The following is a 23,339-nucleotide window of genomic DNA, read 5'->3' as shown; positions in this document are numbered from 1 at the left end:
CCTCTAGTTTCTAGACTTTCCGTTAAATGGCATGCTTCCTACTGGCTTTCCTTAATATAGTTTCTCACTGGTTTCTCTCTTTCTGGTCTATACAGTCGTATCTAGTTGTTGTTACCTCAACAAAGTGCCCCAATAAGCAAGCCAAAGTTTCTCTTCACTATAGGCAGTACAAATACAAGACTTGCAAATCTGACATTTCAGGAGTGCAGTCTAAGGATGACCTGCAAGAGGTCTAAGGAGCAAATCAGCAATTTCCAATTTTAGTAAATGATCCATGATTTCTGAGTACGTTAAAATGTAGGAAATCTCAATCTGTTCCACTCACAATGTTGGCGATATATAGGAGACCATATTAATGTCACAGCCACTTACTCTGCAAGAGTAATGCATTAAAAAACATTGAAATCTATATTTTCCTCAATGGTAAATGCTATTACTAACACGAGTAATAGTAACTTAACTTTCATGTGGAAATGTACTTTAGCACATGAAGAAATGTTCAACATCCCTAGCCATAAAAGAAATGCAAATCAAAACAACATTGAGATATCACCTCACTCCAGTTAGAAGGGCAAAATCAAGAACTCTAACAACAACAGATGCTGGAGGGGATGTGGACAGAAAGGAACCTTATTTCATTGTTGGTGGGAATGTAAACTTGTTCAACCACTTTGGAAAGCAGTATGGAGGTTCCTCAAAAGACTTCAGATAGAACTCCCCTATGACCCAGAAATCCCACTTTTGGGCATTTACCCAAATGTTTACAAACAAGACCACACTAAAGCTACCAGCACAACTATGATTATTGCAGCATTATTTACCATAGCTAAGATATGGAACCAACCCAGATGCCCCTCAGTAGATGAATGGATCAAGAAAATGTGGTATATATACACAATGGAATTCTATGCCTCCATCAGAAAGAATGACATTGCCCCATTTGTTAGGAAATGGAAAGGTTTGGAAAAAATTATATTAAGTGAAGTAAGCCAGGCCCAAAGAAACATAGGTCCCATGGTTTCCCTTATTTGTAATATCTAGTATATGTATGAGTCAAGCGGAAAAGGTCAGATAATGTGATGTCAGGAAAATGAACCCTTAGATGTGTATTTTAATGTTTTTTTTTCTTTCATGCATGTGTGTCTAACGCATTTATAAGATTATCTCTTTGTTGCTTTGTATGTCCCTCCCCCACAGTATAACCCCTGCTTTCACTATATTTGATGTCAGTATAACTTGTGGAGGAGATGGGGAAAAACCAGTTGTTTAAGGATACAGGTGGACCTGTTGCAACAATGAGAAGTACAAGTTGTCGTGTCCAAAACGAGCTTTACAACGTCGGTGCGGGGGTGGGGGGGTGGGAGGGGGGAAAGGAGAAGGATTGGGATTGGGGGGGAGGGGGGAGGCTTGGAAGGGATGTGAAGGGTAAGCAAAGGAGGAGGCTGCAATGCTTGGTAAGAAATGTACGCATTATCCTGCCCATGTAATTGTAACTCCTCTGTACAGTATGTTCACAAATAAAATTAAATTAAATTAAAAAAATAAGCTGCATGTACATATATATATATATATACTTAACAAAATCTAATACTGACTTATTAAAACTTGTTAACATAGCAGTGTGTATATTATAAGGGAAAAAACTTCCTAACAATCATGTATTAATCAACAGATTAATTATCAAGGAAAATAAATGAAAAGCTGGTTACTATTTAAAAAAAAAAAAAGAAATGTACTTTAGTATTCTACAATACCACATTCATCAAATGTAACAACATTCAGTAATGTAGCTATGTAATTGATAACATACTGTGATTTTTTCCACTTCTTAAAATGATAAAATATTTTTAGACTTAACAAGAGCCCTACTAAAATAGGTTGATTGTTTATAGATAATAGACAATATAAAAGAAGTCTAAATATATTATATTGTTATGTTCTCTGCTTACTTCTTAATTTCCTATATTCTCAGTATCTCAAAGACATGAATTTTTCCCTTAGTGACTAGTATAGGGGAGAATCAGAGTAAATATTTATTCAATAAATACTGAACGGTTAGAAATCCAATGTATAGGCAACCAAAATTACCTTAGAAGTAAAAAAAGTAAAAATGTATTTTACATTGTCATGAAAGTAAATAAATATATATGAGAAAAAGGACTACATATTTTAAAAACAAATAAATTATCATTCTAACACTGCCTACTTAGTAAAGCATCTGAATGTTTTACATAATCTTCTTGTACTTTTAAATGAGATAAATCAAGATATATTTCCATTGCTGTGTAAAGTTGACACTTATAAGTCAAAGATAGAAAGTTGTATTCTATAATGCTAGTAAATGAATGTATAATAGTATGACTAATTAGTCGCTAAAAAAGAATAAGTGAAGAAACGGAGATCATAAAACCTTGCAAAAAGAAAAAAATCAGTATTTTGTATTTCATGTACCATATTAATGCTTTAAGTCCAGGACCAATTATGAACATTGTGGTAGTATTAATAATTGCATTCTGAACATGTAAATTTAAAACGGCAATTTCATTTTTCATTTATCAGGACAGGGAAGAAAATTAAACTGAATAATAATTAGAGCATGTTTGCTAGGCACCCTAAAGATTAGGGAAATTCAATGCTTATTACAAGTGGGTTTAAGCAAAGTACTCAAACATTTCCTTTGAAGGACTGAATATAAATAAAAGAATTAAGTGACAAGAAGAATTAATAATGAGTGCTCCAACACAGGATTTGCTACCTGATTAGACTTCTCATTCTCTATAATGTAGCTTTTCTTTAAATAATTGACAATTATTTTCTTTTGAGGGAAAAATAGCTTAATAAATGAGTTGTTGTTGAAGTATACAATAGTAAAATATATATATCTTGCACTCCTTCACTAAGTATTTATTGAGGATGTGATAAGTTTTTAATTTTTCACCCATTATAAGCATATATAATGCTTACATTTACTATTTTTTGTCTAAGAGCTCATTATCACCTTCACAGTCAAGGGAAAATCCTTTATTATGATGATGATGATCATCATCATCTCATTGTTCTTAAAATAAGAGAAGATATAATTCTGCTAAAGTTGATAAAGTCATGTTTAGTCTACATGTCTGAGAAATAACCAATGTAATGTTCTGTAAAATCCATTTTTTCTACAATCCATGGGACAAAGAGGGCTTAAAATTCATACACTGAAAGGCAGAATGATACACTGCATAAACTATGCAACAAAGTAGCACACAAATAAAGTAAAAAATCTGGACATATTATGTCAGGATCTTTTAAAGCTTTTATCATATGTCCAATTCCACAAATACATTTCAAAGCAGTCAAGTAGAGGTACTAAAAACACTTTTGGGTGTTTAGTAGTAAATAGCATACAAGCATGTTTCTGTATCTATTTTCAACCTTAATTGGGTATGTGATAAAAATTGTATAGATGTGGCAATTTCATTCTCTATAATTCTCTTTATACACATGGCTACAGATTGAAAGTCACAGGTAATTTAATGAGTAATTTCTGCACATGAATGCAAACACAAATTCATAAAACCAAACAAATCCTTTAGGTAACATGTACAGGTTTGTATCAAAGGAATTCACATAAGATATATCACAGTTTTTAAGAGAGCTCAACAAAGGTAGTAGTTGAATGGATGGGATTCTAGCCCCCCTTCTAAAGTATGGAAATCTTCCCAGTTCCCTACAAATCAATTTTCCTTTTGATGAGATGGCTATAAAACAACTTTTATATATTGCACTTAATAGCATCACACTAGGTACTTCCTGTTTCTCTAAAACTGTTGTAAACAAAAAGAACACATCAGTCATATAAAAGAATCAGAGTTCTACAGTAGTTCTCCATTTCATTGAAATGAGGTCAAAATCTGTTAATATGATCTTACATCACAACAAACTCACCACTACATATGAACAGATCATGTAGCCACCTTACTTGTCAGGACTTTCTACAAGGTGTTCCCAGTTCTCATGTAGCACCTTTGATCAAACTATTCCCTAGACATCTGGGATCTCGTGAAAGTTATCTTCCAAGGCCTACTTCAAATGTTATTTTTCCTGTATTTTCTTAAAAGAATCCCTTCATACTCTGACTCTCTGTATATTGCAATTTTACTACCTTAGCGTGCATCAAGAACTTGTTAGATTTGATTGTGCCATTTCAACAGAGGTATAATCTTTCATAGACATCAATTTTGATCAGCTATCATCTAGTCTTCTATATCATTTTACTAGACTGTTCATAAAGCACTTAAACAGATAGAATATCAGATGTTGGCATCCCTACTATTTGTGTCTGCAAAAGCACTTAACATTTCACCGAACTATTGTCTTCTCTTGTTTTAAAACATAGCTAGCAGATAAGTATAGATGATAGTATAAACTGAGATATCCTCAGTTATGGAAAGAGGGTCCTGGGGACAGTCAGATATATCATATTCTACTGTTTATTCTATATTGTTTATTCTGTATTGGATATGTAAAAATACTGTTTAGACACACACAGAGAATAAATGTAATTTCTTGTAATTGCCACAAATATTATAAGTTAAATACTATATATGTATATATTACATATACATACACATACGTATTCATATAATCCATATTGCAAGACTTTTAATCATTTTAGCATGTACATGTTTTAGTATTTTTAAAACTTGTAGCTGGCTTGTCTCTGAACCACATCATCTTTTTCTCTGACCATGAGGAAGAATTTTGGTGAATTCTCTTTTACCTGCTTTCTTGAGTCAGATCGTTCTGGCAACAACTTTTTACCCATGTTATTGTTACCTGAATCCATGGCCATCTGTCATTTTCAGCTGCTGTCCAGGCATTAATCAGCCCCTTCTTATTAAGTCGTGCATAGTATGGATACCATTTCTGAAGCCCAAAAAGAGCTCGGTGGGTAGACGAAGCTGTGATTTGCTGGTTTGATATGATTCCACCTTCAATTCCCAATGGGCCTGAACATTCTGAGAACAAATCAGAACAAAATGCAAATCTATTAGAAATCGTACACATGCAAACATTATTAATTTCAAAAAGAAATACTTTTAAAATAATGCTCATTTAGCCTGTCTACAGTTAGATAGTGAATATTAAATTCAGGTAGTCATTCTTCCTAATCAGGATATGCACTTTTTACTTTACTATCTTTGTTTGACTGTGGATCATATGAACAAAAGCATAAGAAAGACAAACATTTTAAAATGTCTGTTCCAAATTGTACACTCTCAGAGATTATCAAGCTTCATAATTTGGAAGCTCTCAACAAATACCTGGTCATTCACTTTTTCTTTTATAAAATATATTTTTATTATGTTTAAGTCCTTCTACGAAGGAGGTGTCGTTCCACAAAGCAGTTTACGAATACAATGCATCTTGATCAATGACATCTCTCTGATTATTCTTCCTCATTCCTCCACATCCTGCCTCTTTCCTCCATTTTCATAATTGTATAAGATATCAATTGTTTTATAACTGCATTCTCTCCCTCCTTCCTTTCTTTATTCATCTAATTCCTGCATTTAACCTTACTTCCCTTTCAAGTATTCGCTTCCTGATGTTGATTTTGCTGGACTATGAGTTAGCCTTTCCAAGGAATTCAACTTGTGAGTTTTTCCACTGTATACACTTTGCATGCCATCTCAAGAAGTTTAATTACATATGTATAACTTAATTCTAAATTCCACATATGAAGGAAAAATCTACATCCTTTGTGTCTCTGGGCCTGACTTATTTTACTTAACATTTTTTCATATACTTCCATTTTTTAAATAAATGATAAAATACCATTCCTTCTAATGATGAGTAAAATTTGATTATATAATATATATATATGTATCACATATCATATATCATTTATATGATATCACATTTATTCATCCATTCATCAATTGAGGGACATTTAGGCTGATTCCATACTTTGGCTATGGTGGTTAGTGCTGTAATGAACATGGCTGTACCCGTGACCTTACTGAATCATAGTTTGTAATTTTTGGATAAATGCCCAAGAGTAAAATAGGTGGATCATATATTTATTCTATGTTTTTATATTGGAGCAACCTCCATACTGCTTTCCAGAGTGGTTGAATAAGTTTACATTCTCATCAACAGTGTACTAGAACTCAGCAAATAACCGGTTATTTATTATTTCTTGAGTAGCACATATTTAAAGTTTTAATCAAAATAATTTTTGTGCTAACAGCATTTTTGCTAAGAAAAACTTTCGCTACTATAAAGTTTTCTTTCCTAACTTATATAATGAACAAGCATTAGGCCCTTAGTTCAATCCCGTGTTGCCAAAAAGGTCAGTGTGTATAATTTTTATGTTAGCCTTAAAAATTATAGAAATACCACATTCTATTTACAAATTATATAAAATAAGAACACAATTTAGTTTTATGATTTGGTAACTCTGTGACAGAATAAGTCAATCAAGATATTAAAATACATTTGTAATATTTACAATTCAAAATTCAATCTCTATAATGATCTTGCAGTTAAAAATCTTAACATTTCCCCCTACAAATCCAAGCCTTGAAAACTTAAAATTTCCTAATAAAATCATAAAAAATACTCTGATTTAAAATTAACAGGTTAAAATGCCCATAGATTTCACTTATTTATTAAATCCAGCCTTGAATATTCTAAATCAGTAGGATCATATTACTAAATTTTATTAAATTGCTAAATTTATTTCAGTATTAGGATTTTAACCCAAGGCTTTGTGCTGTTTAGGCCATTGTAACCACTTAACCAATGCTTCCATTATTTTTCTCTAGTTGTTTTTGAGATAGGTCTTACTTTTAGCCTTGGCCAAAAAGGACTATAATTCTGTTTATGCTTCCCATTTTCCTAGGATGACAGGCATGTGACAACTTACCAAGTTATTGGTTGACATGGAGTGTCAAAAATTTCTTTTTTGGGGATGTCCTGCAGCAATAATCTTCCCTTATCTCTATCTCTGTATCTAGGATTATGGGAATGAGCTATCACTGCATGGCTACCACCTGATTTTTAAATTTTTATAAACATTGCATGCATCATGCATCATGTTCAAGTATTTTAGTATAGATAGGGAAAATAGGTACAGTATTCCTGTTATGAATTCAATTACAATAATAAAATATGAAAAGAGCATATTACTATCATAAAATAACTTAAATTACCACCACAAGCATTTTAGATTTATATTTCCCCCAAATTCTAACATTAATAAGTAATAAAATGTTTGTGCTTAGATTGGGATTGATTGTAAATATGACATGTTGAAGTTTACCTCTTGATTATAATACTTTTTAGAAGTGAAAATGGTATTTCTTATTGTTAATACATATTTTCATTGCTTTTAATATGATTTTTCACATTTAATACTCAAACAGTAAAGAGAACTGCTGTGACATATGAAAATAAGTGTACTTTTCAATAAACCACGATATGTAAGTAATCCTAAGTACAATACTAACATTTTTCTAATGACTTCAAAACATAAATATTTTGCCAGAGGATGACAGTATGTGGATGAGTAATCATCCCCATGAAATTATATTAGTAAAGATGTTATTAATAAAGCAAAATTGCCTCTTGGCAATTGAAAATTAATATCAGTCACCAATATGTATCAACTAGGTAATATGATATTTTTAAACATGCAATTGGAGCTGCTTCACACTTTATAAACACATACTATATCATTTTGAATCATATTAAGAAGTCATTCATTTAAAAAATTATAGTATTAGAGGCCACAGATAATAGTATAATTTTCACACTCCAAAAAACTTAGCACTGAAAAACTCAAACAATGATTCTTTAGATTTTTGTTTTGTTTCCAATAATAAGTCTAAAATTCTTTACCGACTTTCTAAAAGCCTCAGGAAATTTAAGGATGATACTTGGTTGGATTTTATAATTTGTGAGAGCCAGGTTTTCAAGAATATTGCTTTTGGTTGAGAGCCTGTGGCTCACATCTGTAAATTGAGCTACTCAGGAGGCTGAGATCTGAATATTGTCTTATGAAGCCACTTTGGGCAGGAAAGCTTGTGAAACTCTTATCTCCAATTAACCACCAAAAAAACTGGAAGTGGTAGAGCATTAGCTTTGAATAAAAAGAAACTTCAGGGAAAATGTCCAGGCCCTGAGTTCAAGCTCCAGCCATTAAAAAAGTCTTCAGAATCTTTTCCATCTTTTGTGAAATGTTTCCATACAAAGTTGTAGTAGAGTCTTTTGTATGCTATTAAATAGACTGGAAGAGCAACAAAACCAGACTTGATGCATCAAACTCTATGATAGCCTACTGCAAATTCAGTATTATTCAGCAGTATATATAAAAAGACTTTAAGTTAAGTTGGGAATTCTCACAGTACTTGAAAACAAGTTAAATGTAAGAATAGCTTTCAATCCACAAGATGCAGTTAAGAAACCTTTGCTAGTCTTCTTAACCTACCAACATCTTGTGTAGTTAATGCATTATCACACATATTGGCTGGGAAATGTTGCATTATCATATAAATCTAACACCAATGTGTGATTTTTAAAATATATTTGAATAGTTGGCCTACCATAATTCTCCCAACCATTGCCATGACTTAATTACTCTGGCACATTCATTCATGAAGGCAATTAAGAAACACATTGACGTCTCATTGTTGCAATGGGTCCACCTGTATCCCTATTTAAACGATCTGTTTTTTCCCTTCCCCTCCACAAATTATAAGAACATCAAATACAGTGAAAGCAAGGTTATACCGTGGGGGAGGGACATACATAGCAACAAAGAAATAATCTTATAAATGTGTTAGAAACAATCGCATGAAAGAAAAAAACATTTGAATACAACTTTGGTGGGGGAGAGGGCGGAGTAGGTGGGAGGATGGGATGGGAAGGGGAAACAAAGGAGACGGCAACAATGTTGATAAGAAATGCACTCATTATCTTGCCCATGTAATTGTAACCCCACTGTACAGTATTTTCACAATAAAAAAAAACACATTGACATGTTATATTTACATAGGGTCTCATACTTTAGAAATTATTTTCATATGAAGTGTCTCATTTTTGCCATATCAAATTTGTAGGAATTGTTTCTTCTAGTCTTCAACTCCATCCTTCAAGCAATCTTTTGCAAAATTGACATACTTACTCTAGCACCTATCTCCAGTTTAAAAAAAAAAAGCTAACTACAGAATATTCAAGTACACACAGTAGTTCACGAATGAATCCTGGGTTCACAGAGTAACACATGTTAATGGTCAATTATTCTTATCTAATTTTTAAAGATTGAGTTTACAATAAACTGAATTCTCTAGTCATGAGGGTACTAAGAGCAAAAAGCACTTTTCCTTTGTGTTTAAAATTAAAAAGCTTGGCTCTTTAAGGTACCCTTGAAAGTTTGTCTTTAGAGGACTCCAAATGAAGGGAACTGGTTCTTTATGTCCTTTGGGAGTAATACTGGGCCTCTTGTCTTTATATGTGCACCCTGCACAGAGGTAGATAACAATGTGCTATATGTTGCTATTGAGGTTCTTTTTGATAAATAGTAACTAATGAGCAAATACAAGCCTTATATTTATTTCACACAGGCAAACTTTTATAACAGCAGGTTTCCTTCACTAATCATGTAAAACACAGTCAAATGGATGTAATCTTACTAAAAGATTCAGAATCCAAATTCTTTCTGCATCCTCAAAATCTTATTATATACAACACTTATAACAGTGTTGAAAAGAATTATGATTAAGAATGCAAAGGATTATATACCTAAGATTAAGAGACATTTTACAATTAACAAAGTGATATTTCCAAAAAGTAATATTGCGCTACACACTGCCAGTATTATGGATAACTGAATACAGAGACATGGAAAAATGATTGATGAGATAATGGTAGAGAGGAAGGATGAGTTTTAAAATGTTCATCCACATGAGTTTTCTCACATAATCTTCAATGGATATCTTAAAGAAAAAAGTGATTTTCTTTGTTTTACAAATGAGAGAAACTGTAGTGGAGAAAATTAAAAGAAAAGTAAGTATACAAGAAGGATCTGTGATGGGCCTAGGTTGTGGGTAGGATCATCTCAAATAGCACGAACAATCTTTATCAGAAAGAAGAGTGCTGGAGAAATATCAATACCAAACTTCAAACTCTACTACAAAGCCATAGTAATCAAAACAGCTTCGTACTGGCATAAGAACAGACCTGAGACCAATGGAAGCAACTGCACACCTAGAAATGAACCCACAGACCTATAGCCATCTAATCTTCAATAAAAGAGCTTAAAAACAAGAATGGAAGAAAGATAGCTTCTTCAGTAAATGGTGCTCACAAAATTGGTAAAATACCTGTAGAAATCTAAAACTAGGTCTTATACATCTGCCTACGCCCAGAATCAACTCCAAATGAATCAAAGACCATGAAGTCAAAGCAGACACACTAAAAACATTACAAGAAGGAATAGGAGAAACTCTAGGGCTCCTTGGCACAGGTCAAAATTTTCTTAATAAAGATCCAGAAATATAACAAATCAAAGAAAGGTAGGACAAATGGGATTGCATGAAATTGCAGAGCTTCTGCATGGCAAAGGACATAGCTAGCAAGATCAATAGAAAGCCCATGGATGGGAGAAGATCTTCACTAGCCATACAACTGAGACAAGGGTCTCCTATCTAAAATATACCTGGAACTCAAAAAATTAAATCCCCAAAGAAATCCTCAAAGAAACAACTGCCCAATAAATAAGTAGGCTAAAGACTTCAAAAGAAACTTCTCTGAAGAGGAAAGAAGGATGGCCAATAGACACATGAAGAAATGCTCAACCTCCCTAGCAATAAAAGAAATGCAAATTAAAACAACATTGAGATACCACCTCACCCCAGTTAGAATGGCTACAATCAAGAACTCTAATAACAACAGATGCTGGAGGGGATGTGGACAGAAGGGAACCGTACTGTATTGTTGGTGGGAGTGTAAACTTGTTCAACCACTTTGGAAAATAGTATGGAGGTTCCTCAAAAGACTCCACATAGAGCTCCCCTATGACCCAGCAATCTCAGTCTCTCAAATTGGTATTATTATAGGTGTGAGCCACTGGTGTCTGGCCAAGTGTAGGTGTTTTATAGGCCTGCATAACTTTTTATAAAATGATTTTTATTTATTTATTTATTTTTTGTTTTTTTTTGTTTTTTTCTGGAGTCCGGTCATGGGGCCTGAACTCTGGGCCTGGGCGCTGTCCCTCAGCTCTTCAGCTCAAGGCTAGTGCTCTACCACTTGAGCCACAGCACCACTTCTGGCTTTTTTTTTCTTTTTGCTTATGTGGTGCTGAGGAATCAAACCCAGGGCCTCAGGCATGCAAGGCAAGTGCTCTACCACTGAGCCACCTTCCCAGCCCTATAAAATGATTTTTAATGGAATGTGCAATTATTTTTGTTTCTTTTGTATGTTCTTCCATCATGGAATAACCCCTGTTTTCACTATATTTGATTCTGGTGCCCTGCATCTTGTATATACATTTTTCTAATTTGGGGAGCGGAAGGGGAATAACAAATGCTGAAGTAAGGTGACAGCTTGACTCATTGTAACAATGAGATGTACAAGACACTATGTTGAAAACTTTAGAGCTTGGGGGGTGGGAAGGGAGAAGTTGGGGAGGTGGGGAGGGAAGGGAAGGGTTGGTAGGGGAAAAAAGGAGGGAGTAACAATGATAGTTAGGAAGTGTACCCATTACTTCACTCATGTAACTGTTACCTCTTTGTACAATATCGTTAAAATAAAAAATATTTTTAAAAAATGAAGAATTTGGAACTTAGACAAAACTATTTAGGGATTCTTCAAAGTTTGACTTTGATATTTTTATTCTGCTATTAATCTTACTTGAGGCAACATCCAATCCCCCCTCCCCCAAAATAGGGCAGGAGAATGAATATGGAGAAGATACAAAGAGTATTTCTAGTGGCTCTTGGTGTGAGAGAGATTTCACACACTGAGATGCATAGAACCAGTAGATGACAGAAGCACTGAGAGTCCATAGTGGTCTGTTTCTGAGGTGCTGATAATCTGCTTTGAGGCCTAATTTATCCAATTATCCTATGCTCATCAATCCATCTATCCATCAATGTGTCCATCCTGCATTTCTTGCATTAAAATTTCAAAATATTAAACATTTTTGTAGGCAGCAGTGGTACAACATGAACAAGGCAGAAAAATATCTGTTCTTAAGGAGTCCATGTGTTACTGAAAAAAGGAGTTACAACACTTCAACAAACAAGAAAAACATACTATAAAATGAAACATTTTATAAAAACTTGTGAGTCAAATGAGGTGCAACATGTGGCCTTTCTGAGAGGTGATACTCAATTAGGTCTTTGGGTTGTAAGCAAAAATGGCTGTTCTACGAAGTGAAATTTTGGTTTCTTTATGAAATATTCTTTTCAGGAAAGGACACACATCTACACACACAGGAATTATTTTATGATGTGACAAATGGTATGATGATGTATGTACAGGATTCAATGGGAGAATGCAAGAGGCAATTGTAGTTCAGCTTGGGGTTCAGGAAAAGTATTTACTGGGAAAGAAAGAAGATAGCATATTGGAAAAAAAAACACATAACTAGAAGACAAGGCTGGCAGGATAAGGGAAGTTGAAGCAGTTGGGTGTAATAAAGCTAGCATAGATTCAGAAGGGGAGTTACAAAACAGTTTAAAGAAATATCCATCCCCTATGTTGTTTTGATGAGGAGCGCGCAGAAACAACTCAACTCAGTTCTATCAATGATAGAGAGTTTTTGAATGATTCTAAAGATAGTCACATTTTCATTTAATGTAGGTCATTCCTAATGCATCATGGAAAGGATTTTTAAGGAAAAGACAAAACTGTGGCTAGTAGAAATTATCCAGGTAGGGCTGGGAAGGTGGCTCAATGTTAGAGTGCTTGCCTTGCATGCATGAGTTCCTGGATTCAATTCCTCAGCACCACATAAGCAGAGAAAGGTGGAAATGATGCTGTGGCTCAAGTGGTAGAGTGCTAACGTTGAGCTGAAGAGCTGAGGGACAGCACTCAGGCACAGAGTTCAGGCCCCATGACCAAACAAACAAACAAAAAAAAGAATCGAAATTATCCAGGTGAAAAAAAAGGATGCAAGTTTGAAATAGTTATAGAAAACAGTTAAATAATTAACAGACCTATTAATATTAGGTGTAGGGTATAAGAAGGAAATGAAGAACACCAACTACATGGAAGTGCTCCCTTAACTTACTGTTAAGTATGACATTGGACTTAACAGTTGATCAAGCTACTCTGACCCAGGTAGTCCTTACTTATGTCATCCAGACTGCAGGGACAGGATTAAAACATGAAACCCTGCTTCTATTGTTCAAGCTCCACAGAGTATTCCCCAAACTGGGCATTTCTATATGTATTCATGTGCACAGCCACTATCCAAATATAAATTGCCCCTTTGCCTTCAGGGATTATTTCTTCCTCATATCTATCAGCAAGCCGTAATCTTAACAGAAATTTAATAAATATTTTAAAATACTTTTTAAACATAAAACAATAAGTTAAATATCATTTTATATGATCAGATGCAGATAGGTGTTGCACTTTTGTGTTCCTCTACTAAGAATATCCTCCTTTGGGCTCACTGTGCCTAAATGTCTAAATACCTCCATAATTGATCATGTCCCAGTGGAATTATTTATTTTCACTATCCAGTTTGTTTACTTGTAGATTTATAGGCACATTCTAGTTAACACAAAAGAGGGAAAACCTGCAAACTGTTTCTCTAGGTCTGGATTATTTGATTTCTTATGTTTTTCAAGTCTTTCCATTTCCTTACAAATGGTACAATATCATTCTTCTAATGGAAGGGTAGAATTCCATTGTGTGTATGTGTGTTTCTGTGTAACATTTTCTTGATCCATTGAGGTAATTCCATATCTTGCCTTTGGAAACAATGATGTAATGAACATGGTTGTGCTGGTGGCTTTAGTGTGGACTGGTTTGTGGTCAATTGGATAAATGTCCAGGTATGGGATCATGGGGAAGCTCTATAGTTTGCTTTTTAAGAAACCTCCGTACTACTTGACAGTGGTTGAACAAGCTGACATTTTCACCAGTAGCATAATAGAGTTCCCTTTTGGCTTCATCCCCATCAGCATCTGTTATTTTTAGTTTTCTTTACAATGGACATTCTAACTGGGGTGAGGTGGAATCTCAATGTTATTTTGATTTGCAGTCCCTTTAAGGCCAAAGATGTTGAACATTTCTTCATCTGTTTATTGGCCATTCTTATTTCTAAGAAGTTTCTCTTAAAGTTATTAGCCCATTTATTAATTGAGTTGTTTGAAGGTTTAGTTTTTGGGGTTTAATTTTTTGAACTCTAAGTATATTGTTCCTCATTGCTGTTTTTATTTTCTCTTCATTTTGTATTGTTTGTTCATTTATCTTTCTTTGGGAGGGTAAGCAGGGACACAAAAATTGTGGCACAAAAAGTGAACAAATGCAACAGTGGTTCTGAACACTAGATTGAAAATGAACTATAAAATTTATGGGTGGGGACAGGAAAGGAAAACTGGGAGAGAGCAAGGGAAGGGTGACATTGTTAAAGTAGAAATTTACTTTTGATCTGACTTATGTAACTGTAACCCCTCTGTACATCACCTTTACACAAAAAATAAAAAATGCATGAAGTAATAAATATAAAAAAGATTATAAATAACTGCATATATTTTATTTGTATAATTCACTTTCAAAACTTAAAAAAATTGACCTATATTCTCTCATAGAGTTAGAGGCCTTCTTTAGAAATGGTTTTCATGCTGAGTGAAGCAGAAGAGCACTTTGTTACTAATGAAAAACAATGAGACTGACAGTGAAATGGGTCTCTTTTCAAGTAGCTGCCACAATGCATTACTAAATGTTTCTGAACATATCATCATTACCCCATCATTACCATGAGCTTTGTGGCAGTGTGATCAGTGCTGAATTCAGCAGTGGAATACCTTAGTAGAATATAACCATGGAAAATAGTCATGGAAAATTGTCATCTATTGCTTTACTCAGGCATGACAATAACCCAAAACTAATGAGTCCATTCAACATTGACAACTAGAGGCTTTTAGGTATCATTTGCATAGTCATTTAAAATAAATGTATTGCCTGAATTATCTGAGTGGACTGTAAATGTCTCCTGACCTGAAATCCTGCTGTTCAAACTAACACAGATCAATTGAGTGATGTCACCTGACAGGTTGAACCAGAGCAGCTGGGCCAGCTGGGGCCAAGTCTCAAGTGCTCTCCCCAGAACTACCTCAGATGTGAATAAAAAGCTTCAGAGCCAAGGCCTTCTCACTCTGCAAGCTCATTCTCTGGAGTGTAGCAAAGAATGGTGTCTGCATTTTATTGATCTTGCAGCTGACAAGGATGCAGTGCCTCAAGATGTCTTGCATTTTGCTTCTGTGTCTGCTGATTAAGCCTTTCAAATAAACGAGATGCACTGCTGAATTCATAACAGAAATGTACTGCTTTCATTTGCTCTATCTCAATATACAGACATCTTTAAAATGAAAGGATTTCAAAATAGAGTCATGTAAGGAACAAATATCCTTTAAACATCTCCAGTCCTCCCTCTCTCTGAGGATCTCATCTTCTTATATGAGTGTGTCCTCTGCTGTGCTTAACATAGTGTGATAATTGTTCTATACACAAGGGCTGGCAAATAGATTACTTATGACATCCAGGTCTGCAGAAATTAATGCTGATTCAAATGTAAGCTTCACTCTGTGATATTTAGATAGTGCCTTTCTTTTATTCTTAGTGTTTGCTTCATGTTAGAACCTTTGAGACCAAATATTAAATCGACGAGAGAGGGATGAAAGCCACTCTTTTTTTTTACACTGTGGCATATGGGGTAAAAGGAACCCCAGATATTATTTTTAATTAGTGAGTCTTGTCCACTAAGCCACTACACATTTGACCTAATTTCTCACTAGGTTATTATTTTTCTAGTTTTAGGAAGCTGTGTGAGAAGACAGAGAAGAAGAGATGGAGTGAAGTTGTGCAGTTAGGGAAGTCTTAGCAAGGCTGGTCTCAGTCAAGAGACCATTTATTTGATGGACAAAGATAGATGGCAAGGTCTCTTCCTGAATACAAGAAGAGGAGGTGAAGGTGAGTAACCCTCTCTCTACTCACTCGCAGATGCTTGCCAAGAACCCAGTTCTGGATATGATACTGGTGAAAATCACCCTAGAAGAACCTAAAGTACACATCTTCAATTGGCAGTGCTTTTATTTTTATTTTTCCCCTTTCACACCGAGAAGCTGCTGCTTTGCACCAGTAGTGTATGCTTTATATACAGAAAACATAACCTTGCTTAAGTAAACCAATAGTTTCAAAAATCATCCAAATTCCTTTGGAAAATTAGATACCTTTCTTTGGACTACACATAAGTTAACATAGGTTAATTCTTTCTATCAGACAAGCTGTGTAATTTATATAAATGCTGATTTTCTTCATGATCATGAAAGCTGTGATTTTGTGAGGTAAAGTATTTTTGTACATTCTTTTAGGAATTGTATTCTATTAACTTTTCCATATGGGATATCTCAGAAAATGTGCAGGTCAAATGATAAGGCACAATTATCTATGCATTATTTTTTGGAGATAACATTCTTAAAAATAGGAATCGTGATTTTTATGTTTTCAAAATACTTAGCATTTAGACTTAGAAACTGGCAGTTATCAACATTGGGAATTAAAGTAAACTGAATCATAGTTGTTGCTTTAAAAAATTACTTCTCTTCTTTATTTGAAATGAAATGGATCCATGAATCCTCTCAATATAGATATTATTATTACTGTAACAACTCATCAGACCGAGTAATATCATCCAGGTTTTCAAGTGCTAAATTCATTTTTGTGGATAGGAAACATTTCAACAACTTGTACTCAAGATTCCACTTAAATTGAACAATCCATCTTCTACCAACTGACGATAACAAAATGGTTTGATCATATATTTGCCTATGTAGTCAAAGTCCTTCAATTAAAAGCCATAGATATACACTTACTTATTCTTCCTTTCTGTTAACCATACATTGACATAGCAAGAAGCTGAAAAGTAGAACAATGTATACCAAGGTAAAATGAAAAGGAGAAGGTGCGGGATTTAGTTGCTAGAAAAAGCATGAGATGAAAACTGTATCTAAATATTCAAACATTGCTATGCAGAAGACACATTTTCATGCTTTTACAATATTTAGATCTTCTAAGTCTTTTGGGGGACAAATGAGTATCTGTATATGTGCTACAAGACAGAGCTGCAGATGTTGAATTACAAAGCAATATTATTGGCATGCCAGTCACTGTTTTTATTTGTGAGATAAATCAAAGTCCCAAATCTAATTACTAGTTCTATCTAGCCATCTTTTTTTCTGTACAATGTTGTTATACTTTTTTTCCATACTGAATGTTATCTTGGGTCAAAAATGAAATGTCTCTATTCCAGAGGTCAGAAGAAATACAAGAGGTGAGATAGTAAGCTACTATAAGAGTCAATCTGTGATGTAATGAGCTGTTTTATATTGTAACCCTTTGGAAAGTCACAGAAGGACTGATGATTACTGGTTTTTTTTCTGGATTCTAGAAACATCTGTATTAAACTTTTTTCTTTAAATCTCTGTCTCTCAGTCTCTTTGTGTTTCTCTCTTTCTCTCCTTCCCTCCATCTCTCTCTTCCTCTTAATTTTTTTTTCTTTTTTGTAATACAAGGTATTGGGGATTCAATTCAAGTGTTAGTACATGCCAAGAAAGTGTTCTAACATGTTAGAGCACAGTTCTATACAAGGGGACTCTAGCTATCTAGCAAATGGTTTGGAAGTCTCTTCTCTGAGTAACCTCTTCAGCCTGGCTTTTTTCTTTTACTATTCAAACTCTGTTTTTGTTTTTTGAATTCTGTGTGTGTGTGTGTGTGTGTGTGTGTGTGTGTGTGTGTGTGTGTGTGTATGTGTTTGTGCAGGTGTGTGTGTGTGTGTGTGTGTGTGTGTATGTGTGTGTGCAGGTGTGTGTATGTGTGTTTTCAATATGCCAGTGTTTTCAGTAATGAACAGAGACAATACGTGATAATATACATTTAAACTGTACTTTCCTACAAACAAAAGTACCACTTAGGTTTTACACATTGCATTTCCAATAGCTTTAGTTGTCTTTAAAGGGATAATTCAACATCAAAGTTTAGCATAATAAATCTAAAGTTCACTCATTTTATAAGAATTATCCTAGGATTTTTATTAAATTATCTAAGATAATTTAATAGAATAACAATTATATTATTTGTCTGTAGAAGCTAAAATAACTTTTCATATATGATCTTTCACTCAACAAAGATTCATACTAGGTCTATTTTTATATAATGGATATAGAATAGCCTAGTGAAACATAAAATCTGACTGCTGTTGCTTTTCAAATGTATTATATACAATAATAATGTAAACCCTGATATAATGTATTTTCAAAGCTAATCGTTTGCTATTTTATTGAACAATATTATAAAAAATTACCTACAATGTGTATCAGCACTGTTTTAAAATGCATCTCAGACAAGCAAATAATTTAAAAACCTTAAATCTGGATTTAAACCTTCAGTGGCTGGAATGAGGATGGAATATTAGCTTCATCCAACAAAATATCTATAATGGAATAAGTTGCTATTTCCTGACACTTCAATACAATGCATTATTGCTATATAGTTTAGCCTAATGAGTAGGTAGATAAGTAAATATATTTCCTACAGTCTTACAACAAAGCATATGATACACAAATTTGGAGTACAAATAATCCTCTGCTCACTAGGAAGTTCTAAGTTTTTAATAAAAGTCATCCAAATTAGAAATCTGTCTTTTTAAATTCTTGAATTTCTTTCCCATTGGCATTACAGAAAATGCTGTATTTACAAAAACTTTCATCTTATAAACATGACAGCTTTTTTCCATATTTATACCTAAAGCTAAGCTGGAGTCAGGATGGACTATGAAGTCACAAAAGATAGTCATGCCAGTTATTAAGACAAAATGGGGATAAGAAGAAAAAATATTTTTTATTAATCCTGTACACAGAGAACAGTGACTTGCTGTTCTCAGAAATCTCCTTATTTTAGTCAAATGCTTTAGTCAAAATAGTCTAATGTAATAGTCACAAGTCATATGCAGTCATTTATTTTAGTATAAGAAAATGATAAATTGTATTAAATGCATGACGAAAATGAGAGATAGAAATTTTCTTTTATATTCGTAAGAAAATATTTCATTAGTTGAACGTTATTTTTTAAGTTTCATACCAAAATCTTCTTAAAGTATAGGAATAAAGATGAGCTATGTGAAACATGAGTTACTCAAACAGGGAGTTATGATGACATATTCTTGATGTCTAAGTATTTTTAAAAAGTTCATAGATTAGTTATGTCAAAAGGACTAAAATGAAAAGAAAATAGAAATGTTTATTTTGTTTTCAGAAATTCAAATGTACATAAGTTCATCAAATCATAAAGTTTGTAAATGCAGGTAATATTTTAGAAAACAAGGTAATTAGTGAAGTGTTTAAATCATGAATTAAATCTTGACACATTCTCTATTATCAGTGCATGGAAACTGCCTTCACTGCAATTTTGATTAATGGAAGGAAAGGAAATTTGATTTCAAAAAGTGTTACACTTAACAGTCTGAAACAAAAAGTGTGTCTTATTTTATGAAAAAAAATGAGTTATAAAGCCAGAGGATTTGGGGTTTGAATTTTTACAGCACCCGTTCTTAACCTATATGGCCTCCAGGAATTTGCTTAACCTTTCATCATTTCCATATTAACCAAGTTTCCAAATTTTTCTGCAGTTTAGAATAACCTAGGGAGAAGCTTTGTTAAAAAAAAAAATTAAAAAAATCTCAATGTCAGGACACCGCTCATACCAATTAAGTAAGAATCTCTTGGGGTATGAAAGATAACAATTTTTCAAAATGCTAACATTAGAACACAAAGAATGGGTGTAGTAAGGTTACTACTGTACACGCTAGAGAGCATAATAACCATTTCATAGATTTGTTTGACTCGTTCAGAACAGCACTAGGTAAGAAATTACATGCCATCCAATATGTCCTCAGTGAATAGTAACTTTTACATTTTTATCTTACTGTAACAAGGCAAAACTAACATATAAAAGTTCAAGAATGGGAAGAGTACCTTCCAGAGACCCATGCTTTAAATTTATGCTGTAGATTCAGACAAGTTTACCTGACACATGTACCCTCTTCAATACGTATTTAGTGGATCCCAATTGCTGTCTAGTCAGAGAAATATAAAAGGATTAAAACATATCCTATTTCCCATGAAAATTTACTTCTAGTGAAAGTTACAAGTATACACAAAAGCAGGATTATTCATCATGCCTGATTAGAGGAAGTGATTTAAAGTAACATGTCACTTGGCATATCTTTAATACCATATCCATCATCATACATTTCTGTCACCAAAGCATTCAAATTGTCAGTTAAAATCCTTCACATGGGGGAAATATAAACTATGGCTTCTTGTAATGAATGAAAATCAAAAGATTTCCCAAAGTGTATCTATCCTTACTGGAAATAAAAATATCTAATTAAATAATCTACTTTTAAAACAGGTCTGTGCCTGGCACAGAAAGTCAAGTATAGGATCAAGACTACTCTGATATCTGAGTAGTCTTATCTTTAGGATCAATGAAGGTAAAGTTTTAGTTGCTGGCAATTTTATTGAAGTAATTACAAAAATTTCATGTCCTCAAGCCTGTAAATGAGAATAATCAGCCATTCCCTCAAATGGAAGCCACTGGTTCCTTTGTCAGTAGCATAACCTTATATTTCCATCAAGTTGAACAGAATGATTATACATTTTTTTGTTTCCAAGGCAAGAAAAGAGTATGTGTTGAAAAAAATAACATGAAATAGTCCTTAGTATCCAGCTTCTTTCCATGATCTGATTTTGAGAGCTAAGAAAAGCATTTACAGAGTATCATGTAAAGAAAAATGGAGTTATATTTTCAGGGGAAAAAAAGAATTTGTCTAGAAAATTCAGAAAATGTACACTTTTTGTATAGACATTGTCCAAAACACATGATAAATTTTTTTAGGTCATGCAATAAAACATTCTAGGTTATCTAACTTGTATACAGAGGTGTGGCTTTCATTCAACAAGGTAACAAATGTCTACTTACATCCCATAAGTGCTGAACATTGTGATTCTTCTTTGTATCTTTCATTTTCATTAGCCTGAGAAAAGCCTGGTGTTCTACAGATAACTGGTTGAAGAGATGAAGGGAAGGAGCTTTGATGAAACACTTCTTTAAAGGTCTTTATTAAAACTGGCACTTGATCTAACACTTGGGTTTAGGACTCTACTTTTGCTCTCAAGTGACTGCATTAATGCCACAGAATGAGAATTACCTACGAAGAATCCTTTTTCCTAAATCCATAATTAGTTATCCATAACTAAAAGTTGTAATTTACTGATAAAAAATTACAAGTTCTTAACTCTTCTGTTAGTTGTGTTCTTGGATATGACAAAATTTCAGTTCCTACTGAGTCTTCTTCTGGATATATGTCACCTGCATTAGAATCTAGACAGAATTACAGTATGTATAATTTGAAAATTTGAAGTTTTTTTTTTTTCCAGAGGTGAAGTTGGTTCAATTTCAATTATTTTGATCTGTGTACCTATGTGCTGAGAAACCCTTAGGATTCTGGAACTATACTCACTACTTACTGGGTCTGTTACTATTGACACAGCTGCTAAAGGTAAGAAATTAATATTGATAATTGACTCAGAAATTCCATCTGTAATACTTCAAAAAACAAAATTTAATATACTGAAAATAAAACCACGCAAACATTATTGGTTATATTATCTATTATATTATGTGGTTAATTTCACTATGTAAGTAATCCTCCATCTTGGTCTTTTATTTCATTTCCTGTAAAACCTATAATAGTTGAAAATCTCCTTGCATGGACTGATAACGACTGCCACCCACCTGGAAACTTTACCTTATCCTATCCACAGAGTTCAAAATGCTCTGAAGACTTGACCAGTTCACTCTCTTAAATATACATTTCACTAATGTATCCCAAGTATTCAGAGGAAAAATGTCAACCTCTTGGCTACAGAAAATTTACTTTTTTAAAGCAATTTTGAATTGTGATTAAGTGGTTACGTAAATTTCACAAGTTTCACAGTATTATGGGATAGTGATAAAGTCACAAACACATTCTAACCTTCATGGGGCAAATTGTCTTTATCGTGGTCTATAATGCTTCTGAGTTCAATGATCTTTGACAATAGTTATTTCTTCCACATCTGGTGATACATAGATTTCTTCCCTTTGCGTAGTGTCAGCTGTTCCCTCTTTCCCAGTCATTCCCTCTATCCTATTGCTGCTATTGAGTCGTTTAGTTTGTTTTAATCAATGACCAGCTGATGGGTCCTGTTGTTGTATGTTTTCTCATTTCCCTCTGTTTCTGTATCCTCCTTCTAGTTTCCCTTCAATGTACCTGCACACACACACACACACACACACACACACACACACACACACACACACACACACACACACACACACACACCATATATGTGGCCATCACAATGGAGTCATTTAGTAATGATTCAACCAGATGAGTGGAAGTCCTTTGTTTCTTCTGTCTTGTTTATTGTGTTGTATCTCCTTATGTTTTGGATTTAACATCCTCTTATCAGGAGACCATGTGCCATTTGTCTCTTTGCTTTTGGCAACATGATTGCTTCTAGTTCCATCCATTTCCCTGTAAATGCACAATTTTGTCCTTCCTAATGGCTGCACAATATTCCATTGTGTATAGGTACCACAATTATTGGAGCCGTTCATCTGTAGTGGGTCATCTGGGTTGTTTCCATATCCTGGCTATTGTAAACAGTGTTGTAATAAACATGGAGGTGCATGTGTCCTTGTATCCTGGTTCCTGTTGTTCAAGATAGATGGTATGGCTGGGTCATAGGGGAAAATTTCCTTTTTAGGAAAAAAAACTAGAAACCTGGGAAATAATTTTACTTAGATGCAATTATTTGAATTTTATTTTTTAGTTATATCTTCGTCCTTTTTTTCCTTTGTCCTAGTGTTCCTCTAAAATATGTTAATTGTGTCAGTTCTGTCATTCAAAAGGAGTTTGATTTTTTTATATGTAAGTGGATGGTAGTGCTTACATTTACACATCCTTTTCATGTGCATTGGTGACTATGTTAAGTCTGCCTTTCATATGA

At 33.8% G+C, this 23,339-nt stretch overlaps 1 protein-coding gene across 2 annotated transcripts in view; it reads right to left on the bottom strand.

The window, feature by feature from the left end:
* Positions 1 to 23,339, bottom strand: part of Edil3 (EGF like repeats and discoidin domains 3) — a 417,822-nt gene that overhangs the window by 142,576 nt on the left and 251,907 nt on the right. For both annotated transcript variants that reach the window (XM_070031141.1, XM_070031142.1), the window contains one exon: positions 4,822 to 5,003. In XM_070031141.1, the coding sequence (XP_069887242.1) occupies positions 4,822 to 5,003 (182 nt within the window). The remainder of the gene's footprint in view (positions 1 to 4,821; positions 5,004 to 23,339) is intronic.

This window comes from Dipodomys merriami, unplaced genomic scaffold (genome assembly GCF_024711535.1).
Source record: "Dipodomys merriami isolate MVZ:Mamm:240054 unplaced genomic scaffold, mDipMer1.0.p SCAF_20, whole genome shotgun sequence".
Classification (NCBI taxonomy): Eukaryota; Metazoa; Chordata; class Mammalia; order Rodentia; family Heteromyidae; genus Dipodomys; species Dipodomys merriami.
Note: the sequence above shows the minus strand (reverse complement) of the source record. Positions and strands in the feature narration are given on the sequence as shown.